The sequence below is a fragment of the Adelges cooleyi genome, unplaced genomic scaffold (assembly GCF_023614345.1).
Source record: "Adelges cooleyi isolate 19-005CV unplaced genomic scaffold, UGA_ACOO_1.1 ACOO_flye_CR_arks_rails_tigmint_CR_PRNA_23, whole genome shotgun sequence".
Lineage (NCBI taxonomy): Eukaryota > Metazoa > Arthropoda > Insecta > Hemiptera > Adelgidae > Adelges > Adelges cooleyi.
Genome location: NW_026095893.1, coordinates 12,226,767 through 12,243,438, shown reverse-complemented (window position 1 = coordinate 12,243,438; position 16,672 = coordinate 12,226,767). Strand labels below are relative to the sequence as shown.

Sequence of the window (16,672 nt, the reverse complement as noted above, 5' to 3'; positions counted from 1 at the left end):
CTATTTTTAGTTTAATTGTTATGTCGAAAACCTTAAGATTCACTCATGCTGACGAACTATATGTTTAAGAATACGTGACTAGATTTTATCAATAGGTAGTTTTTATACTGTGAAGAGATTCTCATTATTGCTGTAGTTTTGTTTTATGAAGTGAATTAAAATCTCGAAAGAAAAAAGTGTAACGATAGTTCCTTTAATACACTTTTTTTCAAGTGCTAATGGAACCTAATCATAATAGATTGTATGTATATTAATAGACACATTGCGCACAATAACGAAATTATCATATGTAGCTATAATAACATAATAACATGGCACTTGACTCTATTTAAACAAACGATTTATTTAGTCTAAAAAAAAAATGAGTCAATATAAATATTAACAGTAAATAATCACAACACAAATATACATGCAAAATTGACGGTATTTTTTTTTCAAAATGAAAAAGTGGATTATTACATAAATCTCGTTTACAACGAAATTATTTTATTTAGCTACATAGTTAGTAAGCATGTTTTAGTACATGTCTCACGCGAAATAAAACGTAGATTTATCAGATTTGGAAAATGTGTTGTGTTGGTTAAGTCCGGATAGAGCTTATAACATATTTAAAAATTAATTTCCCGTAATATTTAAAGTTTTTTTTTATTATAAAAATTGACCTGAAATTGAGTTGACATAATTCAAGTTTAACTAGTTTAACAGTTTCAATATTTTACAAAAACCTGTTTAAAATTAAAACACTTAAATTAACATACCTAATTTTAACATTTTATAATTTCTTATATTATCTTAAACTACCTAGAATTTTTCTATGATAATGGTAAAATTTATTTTCTTGATTTACTTGTCCTTGTTTACACGGAAACAAGTGGAGAGGTTTTTCTTATAAAATTGATATCATGAGGGTATAACTTACTAATGTGCAAGACAAAATGGTTTTAGCACAATATTTTAGTTTGCCAAAGAATTACCACTAGTACAACAATAATCACGATAAATCCCAGTACAAGTATTGTATTAGGAACTACCGATAATAACTCAAAAATTAAACAACACATTTTACAGTTGACACATTCGAATTACTTTAAACAAAACGTATTAAAACGTATTTAATAACAGTTAAACATTTGAAGTCTGTATTTCATCTCTATGGATACGATTTATAACTTGTCGCTATTTTATAAATTTAGTTTAATTATTTAAATTATTTTATCAATATATTTCAATAATCTAGGAGTCCCAAAAGGCCACAGAATTGTAAAAACAATTAGATTTCAGACAGAATTAGCTATTTTCAATATAATTAAATAACTGTATCAGTAGAAATGTGTTTGTAGTATAATTATTTATTGGGGCTGATCGCGAAATAAAGGAATAACGTTTATTTAAGTCTTTATTTGCTAAATAAAAACCTACTAGTTAGATACTACTCTTCTATCGACTATCATCATATTTTGATTAACTTAATTGCTATTATTATTAATACCCCCTAAGCCCCCCCCCCCACTAATTGCGCTATGTTTATAACCAAAGATTTGCAGCATTTGACTATTAATTTAATATATCATTATGTTGTCATCTTCAGTTTTTTGTTTTGCTATTTGTATTGTAGTTCTAATATAGTTCTATATAGTTCTATATTAAAATATAGAACTATATAGTCTATAGCACTGTAGACTTATGGGAAATATAATTATAATTTTAAGTAATCTAATTTACCTAAAGGCGTATCTAAATTGACTACCATTAAAAAAAATACAGTAGGGTCGAGGCATAGAGAAGATCTACGAGTAGGTTTCCTAGAAATTTTATAACTAAAAGTATAATTACTTTTAGTTAATTAAAGTGATTTAATAATCACTTTCAAAAATTAATGCTATACTGCGAAATTGTAGATGATAAAAAGTATCAATTATACATTTTTCTAATGACAATAACTGTATTTATAAAAGTATATTATTTATTGTATTTTTTTAAATATATTTTAAATATACATTCTTTTTAAACAATTTATTGATAGAGTGCCAAGGAGGTTCCGAGTGTAGTGGAAAAAGAAGTTATAATTAAAAGAAAATTTAAAGGTTAGAGGAGGTGTTCATTAGGGTTCTGCTTTGAGCACTTACCGGTTTTCGGTTGTAATGGATAAAGTTACGAAGAGAACACAGGGTTTGGTAGGAGAAAATCTGGAAGAAGTTAACAACAGGTTTGAGGAGAAGAGAATAACACTTGAAGGAAAGGGACTAATGGTAAGTTTGGAGAGAAAGGACAAAAGGTTGCCAGGACAAGACGAGTAATAACAATATAATCGGTGACGTAGAAGGCGAGGTAGAGATTATTTAGAATGTTTTTCTGCAAAATATCGGTGGCTTTTATGTGGATGTGAAATATAGGGTTGAGTGTAGTTGGGTCAAGTGGAGAGAAGCGTCAGATGTTAAGAGTACACCTGATAAGAATATTTAAATGAGACAAAGATAAGTCCTACAAGAGTGTGCTGAACCGACTATGTTGTATGATTTGGAGTGTTGGGTGGTAGAGAAAAAAATAAAACAGAGAATGAGTGTAGTGGAGATTAGAATACTAAGGTGAATGAGTAGAGTGATGAGAGAAGAAGCGATGTAACAGGCGTGGCTTCGATAGCGGACAAAATGAGAGAAAATAGACTGGCTTGAGAATGCTATGGAAAGATAGAAATCGGAAGCAGTAAGAATGTTAATGCAAATACACGTAGGAGGAAAGAGGGGAACAGGAAGACCTTAGACCGAAAAAATGTGGTTGGATTGAGAATAATGATATGCTGGTGGTATGCATAGATAATGTGGGCGATCGTGTTGAGTGGAGGTTTAGGGCAAAGTTGGCCGACCCTAAATAGTTGAGATGAAGGCAAATGGGAAGAAGAAGAATTTGTTGCCGTTGTCTTTTATATATTGCTATCAACAACGAAAATACGTGTTGTCAGTAAGCTGATGATTTATTCACACATAACAGCTTAGAATTTTAATACGGAACGAGTGTAAATTTGCCCTCTTTTTTATTTCTCCTTAAAAAAAAGGTTGACCACATATTTTTGAAATCATTCTGTTATAATCCCCCCCCCCCCCCCTATAAATCTACCGTAAACCTAATTTTCAGACCTTAAGTCCTAAAACTACACCTAAAACATAAAAAAAGCGAAATGCAAAAATTGGAGCTTGCTGCTCGGCTACCTAACTACTAATATTGCCTATAGCGAACTCTCCTATTAACAGCTGTAAGCAATGTATTTACCTTATGATCGGAGCTTATTTGGGAACTGCGGGACTGGGGTCTAGAAGAATCTGCATCGCCGTTACTGAATCTGCCATGAGTTGTCAGCGACATTGGTTGTTCTTCCGGAGGACTCATTGGTTTCACGTCGTCATCATCTCGATTTTCTTCAAATTCTTCATCTTCTTCGTCTTCAACGTCGCTCGCTGAACCTTGACCGCTGTACGATTTACCACCGTGTTCGCTGGGGCTACGGCTTTTGCAATAACCGTTCATGTTACCGTCATTGATACCAGGGTTTGCATCATTGGTGCCTACAACAGGATTGTGAAATGTTTAATACAATATACTGGCTCCAAATTTCCAAAATAAACTGAATGTTTTAGCTAAACAATTTTAGCTCTCTCCACATGAGTGAGTGATAAGATATATTATAGTGTCTGATATAGAAGAATAATTAGGAGCCTGCGCCCGACTTTTTATGCTTAAAAACATGCCATAAACATTTATACGGTCAAAAACTCTCATACTTCATAAAAAAGAATATTTTATTTGTTTTTTTTTAGTAAGAAGAAGACTTTTCCATAGTTTGGACTTAACAGTCGAGAGCAGGATCCTTAAGTTGGACGATTCCTCGTATATCAGAATCATATACATATATAGCATGTAGACGACATAAAGGTACTAATGAATTGCATAGGCCGTATAATCATTATAAATAATACTAACCTGAATTCGTACCACGCACCTCGGCACGTTTTTGCGCCGCTCTAGCGTTTTTAAACCAATACACGACATTATTGACATCTAAAGGCTTACGGCCTTTTCGTGACTCCAAGTTGTTCAGCTCGCTGACGTAATGATGAATCTGTTATAGAAAACCGTTTGACTCAATAACTCGTTGTATTCGAATAATCAATTTTAGACGTGTGCCCTTACTTGTTGTCTACTAGGATGAGGGTTTTCGGAGAACCAAGCTTGCAATTTTGGAAGTTCTAGTTCCGTATCAAAACTTGTTCGCATGCGAGTTTTTTGACCTTGGAATTGGCTCTGAGGGTTGGACTACAGAAACATATAAAAAAAGAAATACAATAATTAATACTTACATGTTTTTAATAAATAAAGAAAATACACAAAACGAACGTGTGTACCTGAAGTATATGCGGCTTGACATCGGTTTTGGAAATAATACAATGTGAAGAGTTATCTTGCAGATTAGAGTGTCTCGGAGATGAACCGTTACGATAGAACATGTCTCTAACCGATTGAGGTAATACCGATGGTTGAATTTTGGGGACCACTGCAGATGATTGCATAATCCACCATTGCTCAAATTTTTTATACAAATCTTCAGGCAAATCTGGACATGCTTGTCCAACTTTCATCATTTGTAGGATTATCGCTTCGTCGAGTGGACACCCAGAAGCAGCTAGTTGCGTTTGGCTTTGTACTAAAAGAAGCTTGAGTAGTTTATCTTTTAAATCGGAAAACCTATTCTTCGACTCCCTGAAATTATAACATTCACTATTTTCAATTAAAATTGAAATTACATAAATATGATAAAACCATTTTAACAACGGTGTTTACCTGAAAACCAATATCCTGAGAGTAGCTAATGTAGTGAGTTCCCCCAAAACATCACTAACCGTCAATACTGGATCTTCTGCAATTGTGTCTAAGTCTAGTGGCAACCAATTCTTTAATACTACTAATCCTTTAGAAGCAGCTACAATATCTTTCGAGTAGCCAAGTCGCACCAACGCTGCTTCCGTCAGATCTCTGAACGCGGTATTATTTGGAATAATAACAAATCTGTCTAATTCCACGTGACCTTTAGAGCCAACACCCGGCGAAGAATACTTTTGACTCCATTGGTAAACATGATTAATGGACTCCACCACACAATGTACCGGAATAGATTTTGCTACAAAAAAAAAAAAATATTTAGTATAATATTATGAATTGCATGTTTTAAAAAAACATGAACAAAAAACCATATATCAATAAAAGAGGCGTAGAGAATTAATATGCATTAGGTGATCGTATAAACCATTTAAATAAATTTGTATAAGGCTTAGTGTAGACTAAGCTTTAAGTGGTTGAACCTAAAACTAAAGTCAGTCCAGATTAATTCAAAAACGGGTTTCAGAGATGTTCCATAATAATCTTAAGAACGCATACAGTATCGTTAAAAATATTTTTGAAAATTTATGTTTTTTTTTAAATCTCGATTAACGCTTAAAAATAAAGCTAATTTTATTATTTAAAATGGCTATGCACTACTATTTATATTTTATACAAAGCATCGCATCACATATATGAATAAAATGCTTAAAAAATAATGTTATAATTTTAAATATTATTAAGTTAAAAATAAACGTAATGTATCAAGGTCGTAATGTATAGGGTCGTTTCTTATACTACATAACTGTTACTCTGAGACCATAAATGAGCGGGTTTCTTTAGTTCTATCGTGTAAATCGATTGTAGCGTGATTAAAATCGCTAAAATAAAAGGATAACAGTTCCAGCGTTATTTTTTTTTTTTAAAAGACCTATGTGTTTAAATGCTTTTCTTAGAGATGTTCAAATTCATCAATAACATGTTTCGCAAAATTTCACAAACGCTTTAGTTTTGTTCCTATCCAAAATTCTAAATCTAGTTTCATAAAATTAGAACAATTACCAACCACCATTGAAATATGTATAGCGACATTACATATTACAATAAGTATAATATATTCTTATAATTGCGGTTCAACTTATACATCGTAATACAAACGGCATTGTATTAAATCAGGTGAAAAAATATTGTTTATTTTAGCTCGTTTCGGTTTGCAAGTATTTGCGAATGGCATATCCGCGTATTTAGAAAGCTCTATTGAGTATAAAATTGGAATTAAGTTTTCGCTTTAGTCAGCAAACGAAGGGTCTAAATGACATTTCACTTACTGAAAGCGTTTTCCTGAGATAAAGTCGTCATCGTACTTCCGGCGTTTAATACAATATTTATACTGTACCGGCGGTATAAGCCCTTCCCCCGGATTTTCCGCTAAAACGGAGAAGATGACGCTTTGGAAAAACTTTTCAAAACCAAAAGTTGACAGCCCGATAAACAATACCCAACAGTGTCCCGGTGTTATATCGTACGTGTCTATCTGACTGCGGTACTGGTCTCTTTATACCAGAGGTGTGCTCGAAGTGTTTTCCATTATTAGCCGAACGCAGTTGCCGCTTTCTGTCTCTCTTTCGGTTGACGACAATAATAAGCTCTTATCAGAAACCGCTTTCAACCGTTCTCGTTTGTGTTTGTACACAAATAACCGGATCGGCATTGCCCGGGCGCGATTCAGCCTTTAATACCAAGGGTGGTAGTGGCGGTGGCAGAGCGAACGGAAATGAAAAACAGAAGTTACCGAGTTCGTTGTATGTGAGTTTAAAAGAAGAGGGAAGGTGGGTGGAATGAATAAAAGAAAAAAAAAATACCCAAATGAAAGGAAGGCACCAGGAAAAAACCTTGTTATCTGCTTGTAAGGAGAAAATGTTTAACCAGATTTAATAACTACTGTCGCGTGGCTATATCGTGTGAAACTGTTATCTCTAATATTGATTTGTGCGACTGCTATTCTTTATGGTTGTAAAAAGAAACGCGCTATTTTAACTTATACATTCAATGTCCCCAGGGTCTTATATTAAATGCCAACGTGGTTTGATACCGGAAACGCGAAGTTCCGGTGTGTAATGTACCAGTTACAAATGTAATGTAGTAAGGATGTGTTTTTACAAAAAAAATAACGCGGTATAGGGCTACAGTGGAAAACGTATATAGTATCACATGAGTAAAAGAAATTCGATAAACTCCATTTTAAACTTTTAACGCTATCAATAATGATTCCATAAAAAACTACTGGGACTTGTACAATTCAAAGTTTGTAAAATTAAAAAATTACATTACATTAAATCTAATATATTAATTACAAATAAAATAAATTGTTTGTTAAGTCCTTAATATCATTAGAATAATTAGTCGTTACTATAATAGTAAAAATAGTACACAATATTGTTACTATTTCTTTGACGAGAATATTAGTATAGGCTATAGCTATTTAGATTTATTAGGTTGTTTAAACACTTGTACTTTTATAATTATTTTGAGTCACTAAACGTTTGACAAGTATTATCTAACGAATGTTTTTGTTTTTTTAGCAAACTGCTTTAAGATAATATAAACTGTCGCGCCGGGCCGCTGATTATTAATTTGTTTTTTCTTCCCTATAATATGTTTTCTATTTGAAAATAAAATAACTTGGAATTATGTCCGTGTATGCGAGTGGCTGTGGCTATTCCTGTGTCTGTCGATAGCGCTTATGCAACTCGAATTTTCCCTAAAATTTATAAGTATGTTTGTTCAGCTGGTTAGATGAACTGATTAAAGACCATCGGGTGATTTTTTTCATTTCGACGGGAATGGTTTTTTTTTCTAGCGATCTGATAATTAAACATAGATGTCCGAAATGTATATATTTTATGCAACTGGCTGATCCTTGTATGTGTTACAAACTTGTAATATTCATATTATCCTTCAATTTATAAAAGATGTTATGTGCCAAATCATTGGCACATAAAAATGTTGTCATAAAATAAAATAATTAGTTATGATAAACGAAAACCAAAAATAATATTTCGCGAAAATAAGTATTGATGAATGTTATTTTAAGCACGTACTTATTTGATTTGATGTATTCGTAGCGGGCTACTTATTAATTTCCAATTTATTAGTATACTGATTTAAAGCTTTGCGTAAGCCGATCACCGACGTTAAAACTTATTTACAGTTCTCGGAAACACAAACATCGGTGTGTAAAATTATACAAAAACCTGTAGATGACACAAACAAATATTACCAGTAAAGCGATAGAAATGAAGGGAGACGAGTATCACGCACAAAAATAGGTTCTTATTTAAATGTGCGGAAGACAGAGGAGCGGCGCGACGAGGGGAGGCCGATTAAAGTGGCTACAAAGAGCTTAGCGCCAATGGGCCGGGTGAGCGTGAAAGGCGAGGTGGTCGTTATAGGTACACTGATCCCAACGATAAGTTGATCCCGAATACACATATGCACGAGTGTGCTTGGAACCGAATTTCAGGGACGTTGGCTTTCGTTTGGAAAGACTCCGGAGGATTAAAAATTGCAAGCAAAAAACCGACTGGTAGGACGGATAAAGTTAACGGAGAAAAAAACGCAAGCTGAATGAAAAGAGATAAGTCGAAAAGATTAAACCTCGTGTATTATACCGTCGAAAGGCCGAGGGATTACTTTCTATTCGTAATAAGCGAGAGGAGGGGACTGGATAGACGGACGGGCGGGATGGTGGAGGATCTATATTAATTCTCTCTGTGCCTGGGTCGAAAGGTTTAACACGTTCTCGCTAAGGACCACGGGAACAGCGTACTGAGGAGTCGCATTGTTAAAACAATTCTAAAGCTTGCTCAACACCGAAGTTCCACGAATGCTTAACTTTTCAGAAATGAAGATTAACAATCGGGTAAAAATATTTGAATCGCATTTACCTATCTAAAATTCCGAGTTAATGTTATTTTTGAAGATGAAAACGTTGGACACACTAAAAGGACAGTGCAAATTATCATTAATACATGTATTACTACACCACACTGTTATCACTCATTGTACGTTGAAATTATTACCAATGCAATTACTGGGTGGTTTTGGAGACGGATTTTATTACAGACCCATAAAAAAAGTATGGTTCCTGGCTATCCAGACTTTAAAATGTTTACAGTCGATGAATCCGAATCCGAGGTCAGAATTATTATTTCTGTGTTTATTCGTAGGACAATGTGTGATAAATTTTTCTGGTCCCATTAATTAATGTTTATAAATGTGCAGAAAAAAAATGTATCTTTAATAACATTTAAATAGAAATAATATGAGTTTATTATTTTATTAGAATTTAAATTCAATAATCAAATGATCGTTTAAAATAATTTTATGCTTCATCATTTTTTTTTATGTTCAATTTTTCGAAGTAGCATATTTGTTTTATTTTATCATTTAATCAATTAAAAAATTATAAACGAGTATAATTGAGAATAATAGTTATTTAATGGCACATTATTTTACTTTCTTTCCCTTCGCAATGTTCTCTTTCTCATAATTATTAATAATTGTTTTTAATAATCCCGTTCTATTCTTGTCATTTTCTCTGTTTAAATTTTCAACCGTAGCGTTGGCTTCTTTCTATTTGATGTACCTAGTTTGCATAATATTTTGTTTTCTAGTTGTTTGTTGAAGTTGTTGTTAATGAACGTATAATTACAAAAATTAATTGTATCTGGAAATAACAGTCTAGCGGATTAGCTTAGATTTGTTAATTTAGATTATACGTTGTTCAATCCGATTTTATTAGCAAATCAATTATATTAAATGGTTAAATAACGATGATTAATTAAATCGATTTGTATTTAAATTCGAATTATTCGAGTAGACATAAACCTTTTTTATTTTTTTTTAATTTCTCTTTGTCCCAATAATAATAGTTTGTTGTTTACATTATCTGTGGAAAAAATAAAATGCGCGGCCGTTATATTATATTGGGTTTATTTATAGGAGGTATTTGAATAGTATATCATAATGTTTTTGTAATAGGTATATATTATGCATTATGTAAAAGAGCAAAAAAAAAACATAAATTCCTAAGACATCACGGTTAGTAGTTCCGCGATCCGATTTTTAGGAATGATGACGATTCCCGTAATTCGGCGCCTATTCCCGAACAGAAAATTTTCACGGTCATAAGACGGAGGAACGTCAAGGTAAGTCCTAACCCGGTTGATGCGCGCGCGACCTTCGCCTATGCGCACATTCCTGGCCATCACGTTCCGGATGGCCTGGATAAACGACTAATTTACTTACGGCCGCGTTATTATTGTATTATTATTATTGTAAGTATATAATATTATATAGTCTCCCACATTCCTGAAAATTCGAGAAAAGACACACGGAAAAAAAACGCCAGTGCGTTTTTCTACGGATTCCTTCGAATTATCTCCGTGCAGACGTGTTGAGGCGTCGGTGGCGGCGGCGGCGTTCCAATCTGACGGTCACCGGTATCGTTCGTTTTTCGCCGATTTCCCGTCGGATATCATAATATAATTTACCAGCCACGACAACAAACGGTCACGTACACATTCTTCAAACCGAATAATACTGTTTCCGTTCCTCTGTAGGTACTCCGATTGAAGGACACGCCGCTGCCGTCCGATTAACAGCTAACGAACAATTATATATAACAATAATGTAATTATATTATCATCGCCGGCACACGAGATCATACGGTTGTCGACATCACGTTTTTCTTAGGCGGCTGTACTATGGAGTTTTCGTTTCATTGAATTCATTAAGATTTGCGGAGCGCCGATGACGATAACCGCTTTTAATCGAAACCGCCGAATCTATTTTGTGATTTTTATTGAATTAACGTTTATAGACGCGGGGGAGAAAATTAAAAAAAAAACGATTCAACGGCAGTGCGGTTAATTAATAATATATTATTCGTTATTGTTATCGTATTGTTTTGTATTCAATGGAAACCTATTTTTTGTTTCTTTCGAATAGCCGTTGGTGTCTTATCCTATCGATCATCGCATAAACGTTGTTATAGTAGCTTCATTAGTTTGTTATTTTTTTTTCCCAATTGTTATGTCGATACATTCATTATAGTTTTTGTTTCCAACAAGTATTTCAGTATTTAAATATTCAGTCATGGTACTCACGCCAAACGAGCGTCCAAAATTATATTGGTCGTGATTTCAATCGTGTAAAATTTGTTTCTTACAAATTATCATAATAAAATTTAATTTGTCTAAATAAAACAACTATACGGGATTGTATCATCTATAGTGATTGATTTGTAATGTTAATCGTCGTGTCTAAAATAATTATATTGAGTGAATCAGACAATCAGAACAGCTATATCGTAAAATTAGATTCACTTAGTATAAGTTTTTTACATACATAATGTACGTTCAAATACGGTTGTCAAATACGAGAGTAGACGGTCCAAAGACGTAATAATAATAAGCTCGTATCTATCAAGAGCTAATCGCAGTGACTCGTGGTCAAAGTCCAGTTTAAACAGTAACGTTGACCAAGGATATCTAGGGAGTTTATTAAGGTTCACCCACCTACTCCTTCCCGACGACCCTGCCCCTTCCTTGCCGTTTGTCTTTGTGTTCCTTCGAATCCTATTTAATCCGTCAGTTGACCAGCCTAGGGTGGCTAAACCCGTGACCATTGAAATGAAAACGGAAATCCCGAGTTTTCCCTCGGCGTCCCTTGTTTTGCCGGCTCTATTGCAGCCAGTCGGTTATCCCGTCTCTCGTCCCTTGCCCTGGACCCGCACGGAAAGACGCCCTACTTCTATAGCAGCAAAGACCATTGCCGCATCTTGTTTTATTTATTTTTACTGTTACCCTCGCCCGGCTAATGCCACTGTACATGTACTACGACTAGCCTTTTCCCTTCTAGCTCCCTAAAAGGTTTTCGCAGAGGCGATTATTACGTATGCAACAGTATTTGTATTGTATAATCTCGTTAGCGGAGGTTTTGTGCGGGGTACACGGCTATACCGGATTCATCCTAGTAGAATCCTTTTATCACCAAAAGAGCTGAGGGAGATGCTGTTGTGTCTTTTGATATACACGTTCTACGGTTTTATTCGGTTAACGTTGCCGCTGTGCGTCTGTTTTTGTTTCCTGGAAATCCGTAATCCTTTGATGACACTCCATTTGCATGTAACCGCATCTTTGCCAACTGAGCTTTGCCGTAGAATAAACCGATTTTGGTAATATTTTATTTTCAACTCTCATATTATTCCCATTTCAAATATATATATATATGTATTTCCGTCTATAGACTATAGTCTTAACGTATGCGCAACCTTAACATCGGTGGTCATGTAAGAAAAAATGTTTAATTGTATTCAGGTCTGTGTAACCACGTACTAACGTTCATCAATCCGTGATCTATCTATAATATACTTATATGCGATAGTAAAATTGATCTATAAACCCCCGAACTTTAAGCATAATATAATACATATAACGCTCTTTTACGTTTAACGTTCGTTATTACGAACGGGGCTTAGACGGTTTAGATTTGGCATTTTTGGGCTTATATCTGGCTGCCGACCTAACGCCTAACGTCCCAATATTTTTGCCTTAAAATGAAAAAAAATTAAAATAATAATCCTTATAGCAAAAAATAATAATATTAATCACAATTATTTAAAATATCAATAATTATATAAAATATAAAATGGTTACTATAAACTTGAAAATCGCAATGAGTGTCTGCCAGCAGCGAGATCCTTCAATAATCAATGATCAATATATCTAAACTAATCAACCGATTTTAAAGGAAACAAAATTCTTTTTTTTTTTTTTAATACAATTTTTATTAATGCAACTGCTTTTGAATAAAATGCGGTTGTTTAATTAATTTCACTAAAATTTTTTAATAACAAAGGTTTTACACGCGTTTAGATGAAAATAAATTTTATATTTGTAATACTCACCCTCGGAAACATATAAAACACCTTAATATACATGTGAGGGTTTAGTGCATACAGAAAGTGGTTATTGCCTATGAACTTTATTATTTGCATGCATTTTGTGTACCGTTGGGTCGCGTTTTTTGAATTACATGATGAACTAATTATAAAATCTAATGGAATTGAATGGAGTAGGTTAAATCATTAATAGTTTTTCATAAGATTACCATTAATTTAATATTCATTAGTATCTTTTAATATTTGACTGTTGACATTTATCCACCCTCGTTCTTTTAACTCCAGCGCAGTTAACACTATGTAAATATTTTTTTTTTGCGAGGCTTAAGACTCATTTAATTTATCACAATATATTTAAACGTATTAAACCTCATTGTTATACTAAACAATAACAATTACAACATATTATATTGGTAGAATAAATCATCTACATATTTTCATTCTAGTATAACTGTTTTCCATTACTAAACCGTTTTATTTTTATTATAACATTAGGTACTATTATTTTAAGTAGTAATTATAATAACCAAGAATTTGAAACAATTATTATAGTTTTTCTTTTAAAATAATAATTTATTACTTAGATAGTACTAGTGATAGAAATTTTGTATTTCATAAATCTGGATTACCCGTATTTTAGAAATCCGGATTACTTGTAATTGTAAAATCCGGGGATTTAACAAAATTAGATTTACCCGATTATCCGGTATGATTATAAGAATTTGTTTTATCTAAGTTAGAATCTAAGTAGTAAAATTATTGTTGAAACGAAACTTTATAAGCTTAGGTATATATGTATACGTTTTGTACAGTAATTCTATTATTAAACAAGGAATAAAAAATAATTAAAAATAATATCCGGATTTTAGTCCGATAGCTATATATAGTACACCTATTAGAATGAGTGTAATAATTTCTATAACATTAACATTCTATCCATAAACTCAAATTATGTAAATCTTTTTATCTTAATTTAACTACTTAACTTAACTTTAAGAATCGTTACCATGCAGAAATCAATCTCGATTGAACGCGTATACCGATTTTGCATACATATATTTTTTGTAATAAGACAATTATTTAAAGAGCTACCGTTGTGATGACCAAATGGGTATAATATAATATACTTACAAATTGAGTAAAGTGGAAAGAGAAGGATCTTTAGCAATATACGTATAGTGGCCGGCCGGCTGAAGGGATAATATTCGCCCATGGGAAAACATTTGGCGTGGCCGCGTAAGACCCGCTCTCTTCTCCGGGGATAGGATGAGCTAAATCCCCTCGGTCAGCAAGACCACGTCTATTTAAGCTACATCGAGGCACGGCTTTCGGGCTTTCCCCAAGCATTTAGCTTTATCCGGCTTTCGGGGCTTTTAATATCGTCCGTCCTTTTGTTTGAGACGAGTAATACCATCCCATTGCGACCGCTTGTAGACTATAGACCGGACGGGTATCAAGTTATACTGGTCGAGATCAATTTTTTTTTGTAGCGTGGAAAATTGCACGTCAGCTATAGTAATTCAATAACACAGGTAATATATAATATTGTATTATGTGTTTTGTTTTCAACATATTTACACAGCAGCACTCCCGCTATATTTTTTAAAAAGCATCTTTCGTGCTTCCGATGATTATATAAAAATAATAGAGTACTCGTCCCCGCCATGTAAAGCAGATAAACGGATATCCGGATATTTTGATTACGATATAATATAATTTTTAATATTTATATGTATTTCCGCCGCATAGTTATCGGATAATCGACATCCGGCATTAGCACGAATATGAATAATTTGTTATACGTATATTATCATATTATATACGACCGTGTTGCAGTTTTGAAAATAATAATATATTATATATATGTAATTATAACCAAAATCTGATAGAAATAATTATTTTTGAACGAGTTTTTTTAAAAAATATATTTTTTATGTTTTAATATTTCACAAATAATAGTGAAAACATTGTCTTATTCTCTTCAATAGAATAAAGAATACTTAGAGAGCGCATTTAGACGAAAAAGTGGCAATAGAACAGTCCCTGACCCAAGTCGTATCCGTATCAAGTTTTATCCGCATGTGTTGATTACTGTAACGATTAATACTATGCAAGGGTCATCAAACTAACAACATTTGAGTTGTCCTTAGACCAAAATATGTACCATTAAAAAACTCAATAAAAATTACTAGTGTGATTATTAACACATACATATAAAGAAGTTATTGAATAATAATTAATGACACAGAAACAACACAATTAAAAATAATACACTGCCCGTTTGATTAAACTACAAATAATTTTTTTTTTTATTTAGAGAGACCGGTAAATTCGTTGATGTTGTTTTTTATACTGAATATTTCTTGTATGAATCATTTGTAAATGAGGTAACTACTATTTACTATTGTACTTAGAATCCAAACCGTACACCGTCGAGATGTTCACTTCACAAAGTAAAGCGTATAGTCAATTAGAAAGGAAAACCAGTTAAAAGATGCAATAAACGGGCTAAACAAGGTCTACAAGTATTTTGTTACTGTTCAATTGCAAAATTGTAATTTTCGTTACTAAAAATCTTTTTTTTTTTATATAAACCAATTGACCAATGTGAACCCTTCGGTAAAGCGTTTACTTCGGCACTATAAAATCACCTTCTGTTTTACTAATTTGACCGATCACAGGTTACAGTTACTTCGGAAACCGCCGATTATTACTATTATTACATTTTTACGAAACAACTGTACCTACGCGTCAAGTAAATTGGGTCGTCGGGTGAATACACTCGGAACACGGTTTTCGACTTGTAATTGTAATCGACTAGAATAAAATCATACCTGGTTCCGGTGGTTCCATGGAGGACGATGTGAACATGTAACACACACGTGCACTGACAAATTTAAAAGAAAAAAGATAACACAACTGAAATGCACGACAACAGACAGTGTATGCCGGCTGTTCGGCCGAGACTAACCCCGAAAAACCCGTCTGGCAATCGGAGGGGGTCCTTGGCGGAGGTGCGTGGTGGGGCACAGAGTGAGGTTGAATGGGGTGGAAAAGACCAGGGATTAACGTGGTGTTCGAGCGAAACTTTGTGCGCTCATCGCGGCGAAACGGGCGAAGGGTAGGGTCGGGACGGAGGCGCCGGGTGAGATTAGCCGGGAATATAGCGGCGGCCACCACCGCACCCCGTCTCACCTATAATCCGGATTACGGCGCGGCGTTCAGTGTACAGCGTCCTCGTCTACCCCTGCACCCCACTGCACCCCGCCGCACCCCATCGCATCACCATGCCGCTTCATACCTTTCCCGACAGTCGTTGCCGGTTAGCTACGGCCAAATCCGAAACGAAACTAGGGTAGAATAATTAATACGAGACCTCGCGTGTGTCAGTGGATAGATAACACAATATGGATAGGGATTCACACGGCAAGGTCGGTGGTCTACGATAACCGGTAAGAAATATAATAATAAACCGTCCGCCAGTCTCTTACCTCGAATCGAGATATCATCTAACATTAGGCACAAACGATAATGGATAATTCAATTCTAATAATATAACTGATAAATTCTGCAGAGAAATACTACTATTTTGTACGTATTACTACCGACGTTTTCTGTAATATTGCTGTCTGACGCTTCGAACCAACGCAGAGTTCATCTTCGGAGTAGATGTAAACGGATCTGAACGGAGCGACTAAGGACGTAGATATAAACTATACAACCAACTTAAGTTTAATAATTGTCATTTGTAACAATTATACTTGTGCCGGAAGACACGCAAACCCGAGTTTAATATCAATGTTTCTAATAAACGAACATGTTTATAGTTTCAATAGA

At 33.9% G+C, this 16,672-nt stretch overlaps 2 protein-coding genes across 3 annotated transcripts in view; both read right to left on the bottom strand.

Annotated features, from left to right (window-relative positions):
- LOC126835664 (phosphatidate phosphatase LPIN3) overlaps positions 1-16,672 on the bottom strand; it is a 207,466-nt gene that overhangs the window by 102,612 nt on the left and 88,182 nt on the right. The gene's annotated exons all lie outside the window — the stretch shown is intronic.
- LOC126835665 (uncharacterized) overlaps positions 1-16,672 on the bottom strand; it is a 53,275-nt gene that overhangs the window by 2,292 nt on the left and 34,311 nt on the right. Inside the window, exons 1-6 of one of the 2 annotated variants that reach the window (XM_050568400.1) lie at positions 15,670-15,781; positions 4,834-5,170; positions 4,398-4,752; positions 4,186-4,308; positions 3,976-4,114; positions 3,268-3,560 (exon numbers count right to left, since the gene is read on the bottom strand). In XM_050568400.1, coding sequence (XP_050424357.1) covers positions 3,268-3,560; positions 3,976-4,114; positions 4,186-4,308; positions 4,398-4,752; positions 4,834-5,170; positions 15,670-15,706 — 1,284 coding nt within the window. In that variant the 5' untranslated portion in view covers positions 15,707-15,781. Of the gene's footprint in view, positions 1-3,267; positions 3,561-3,975; positions 4,115-4,185; positions 4,309-4,397; positions 4,753-4,833; positions 5,171-15,669; positions 15,782-16,672 lie in introns of those variants that run through there. The other variant, XM_050568399.1, reaches the window with a different exon arrangement.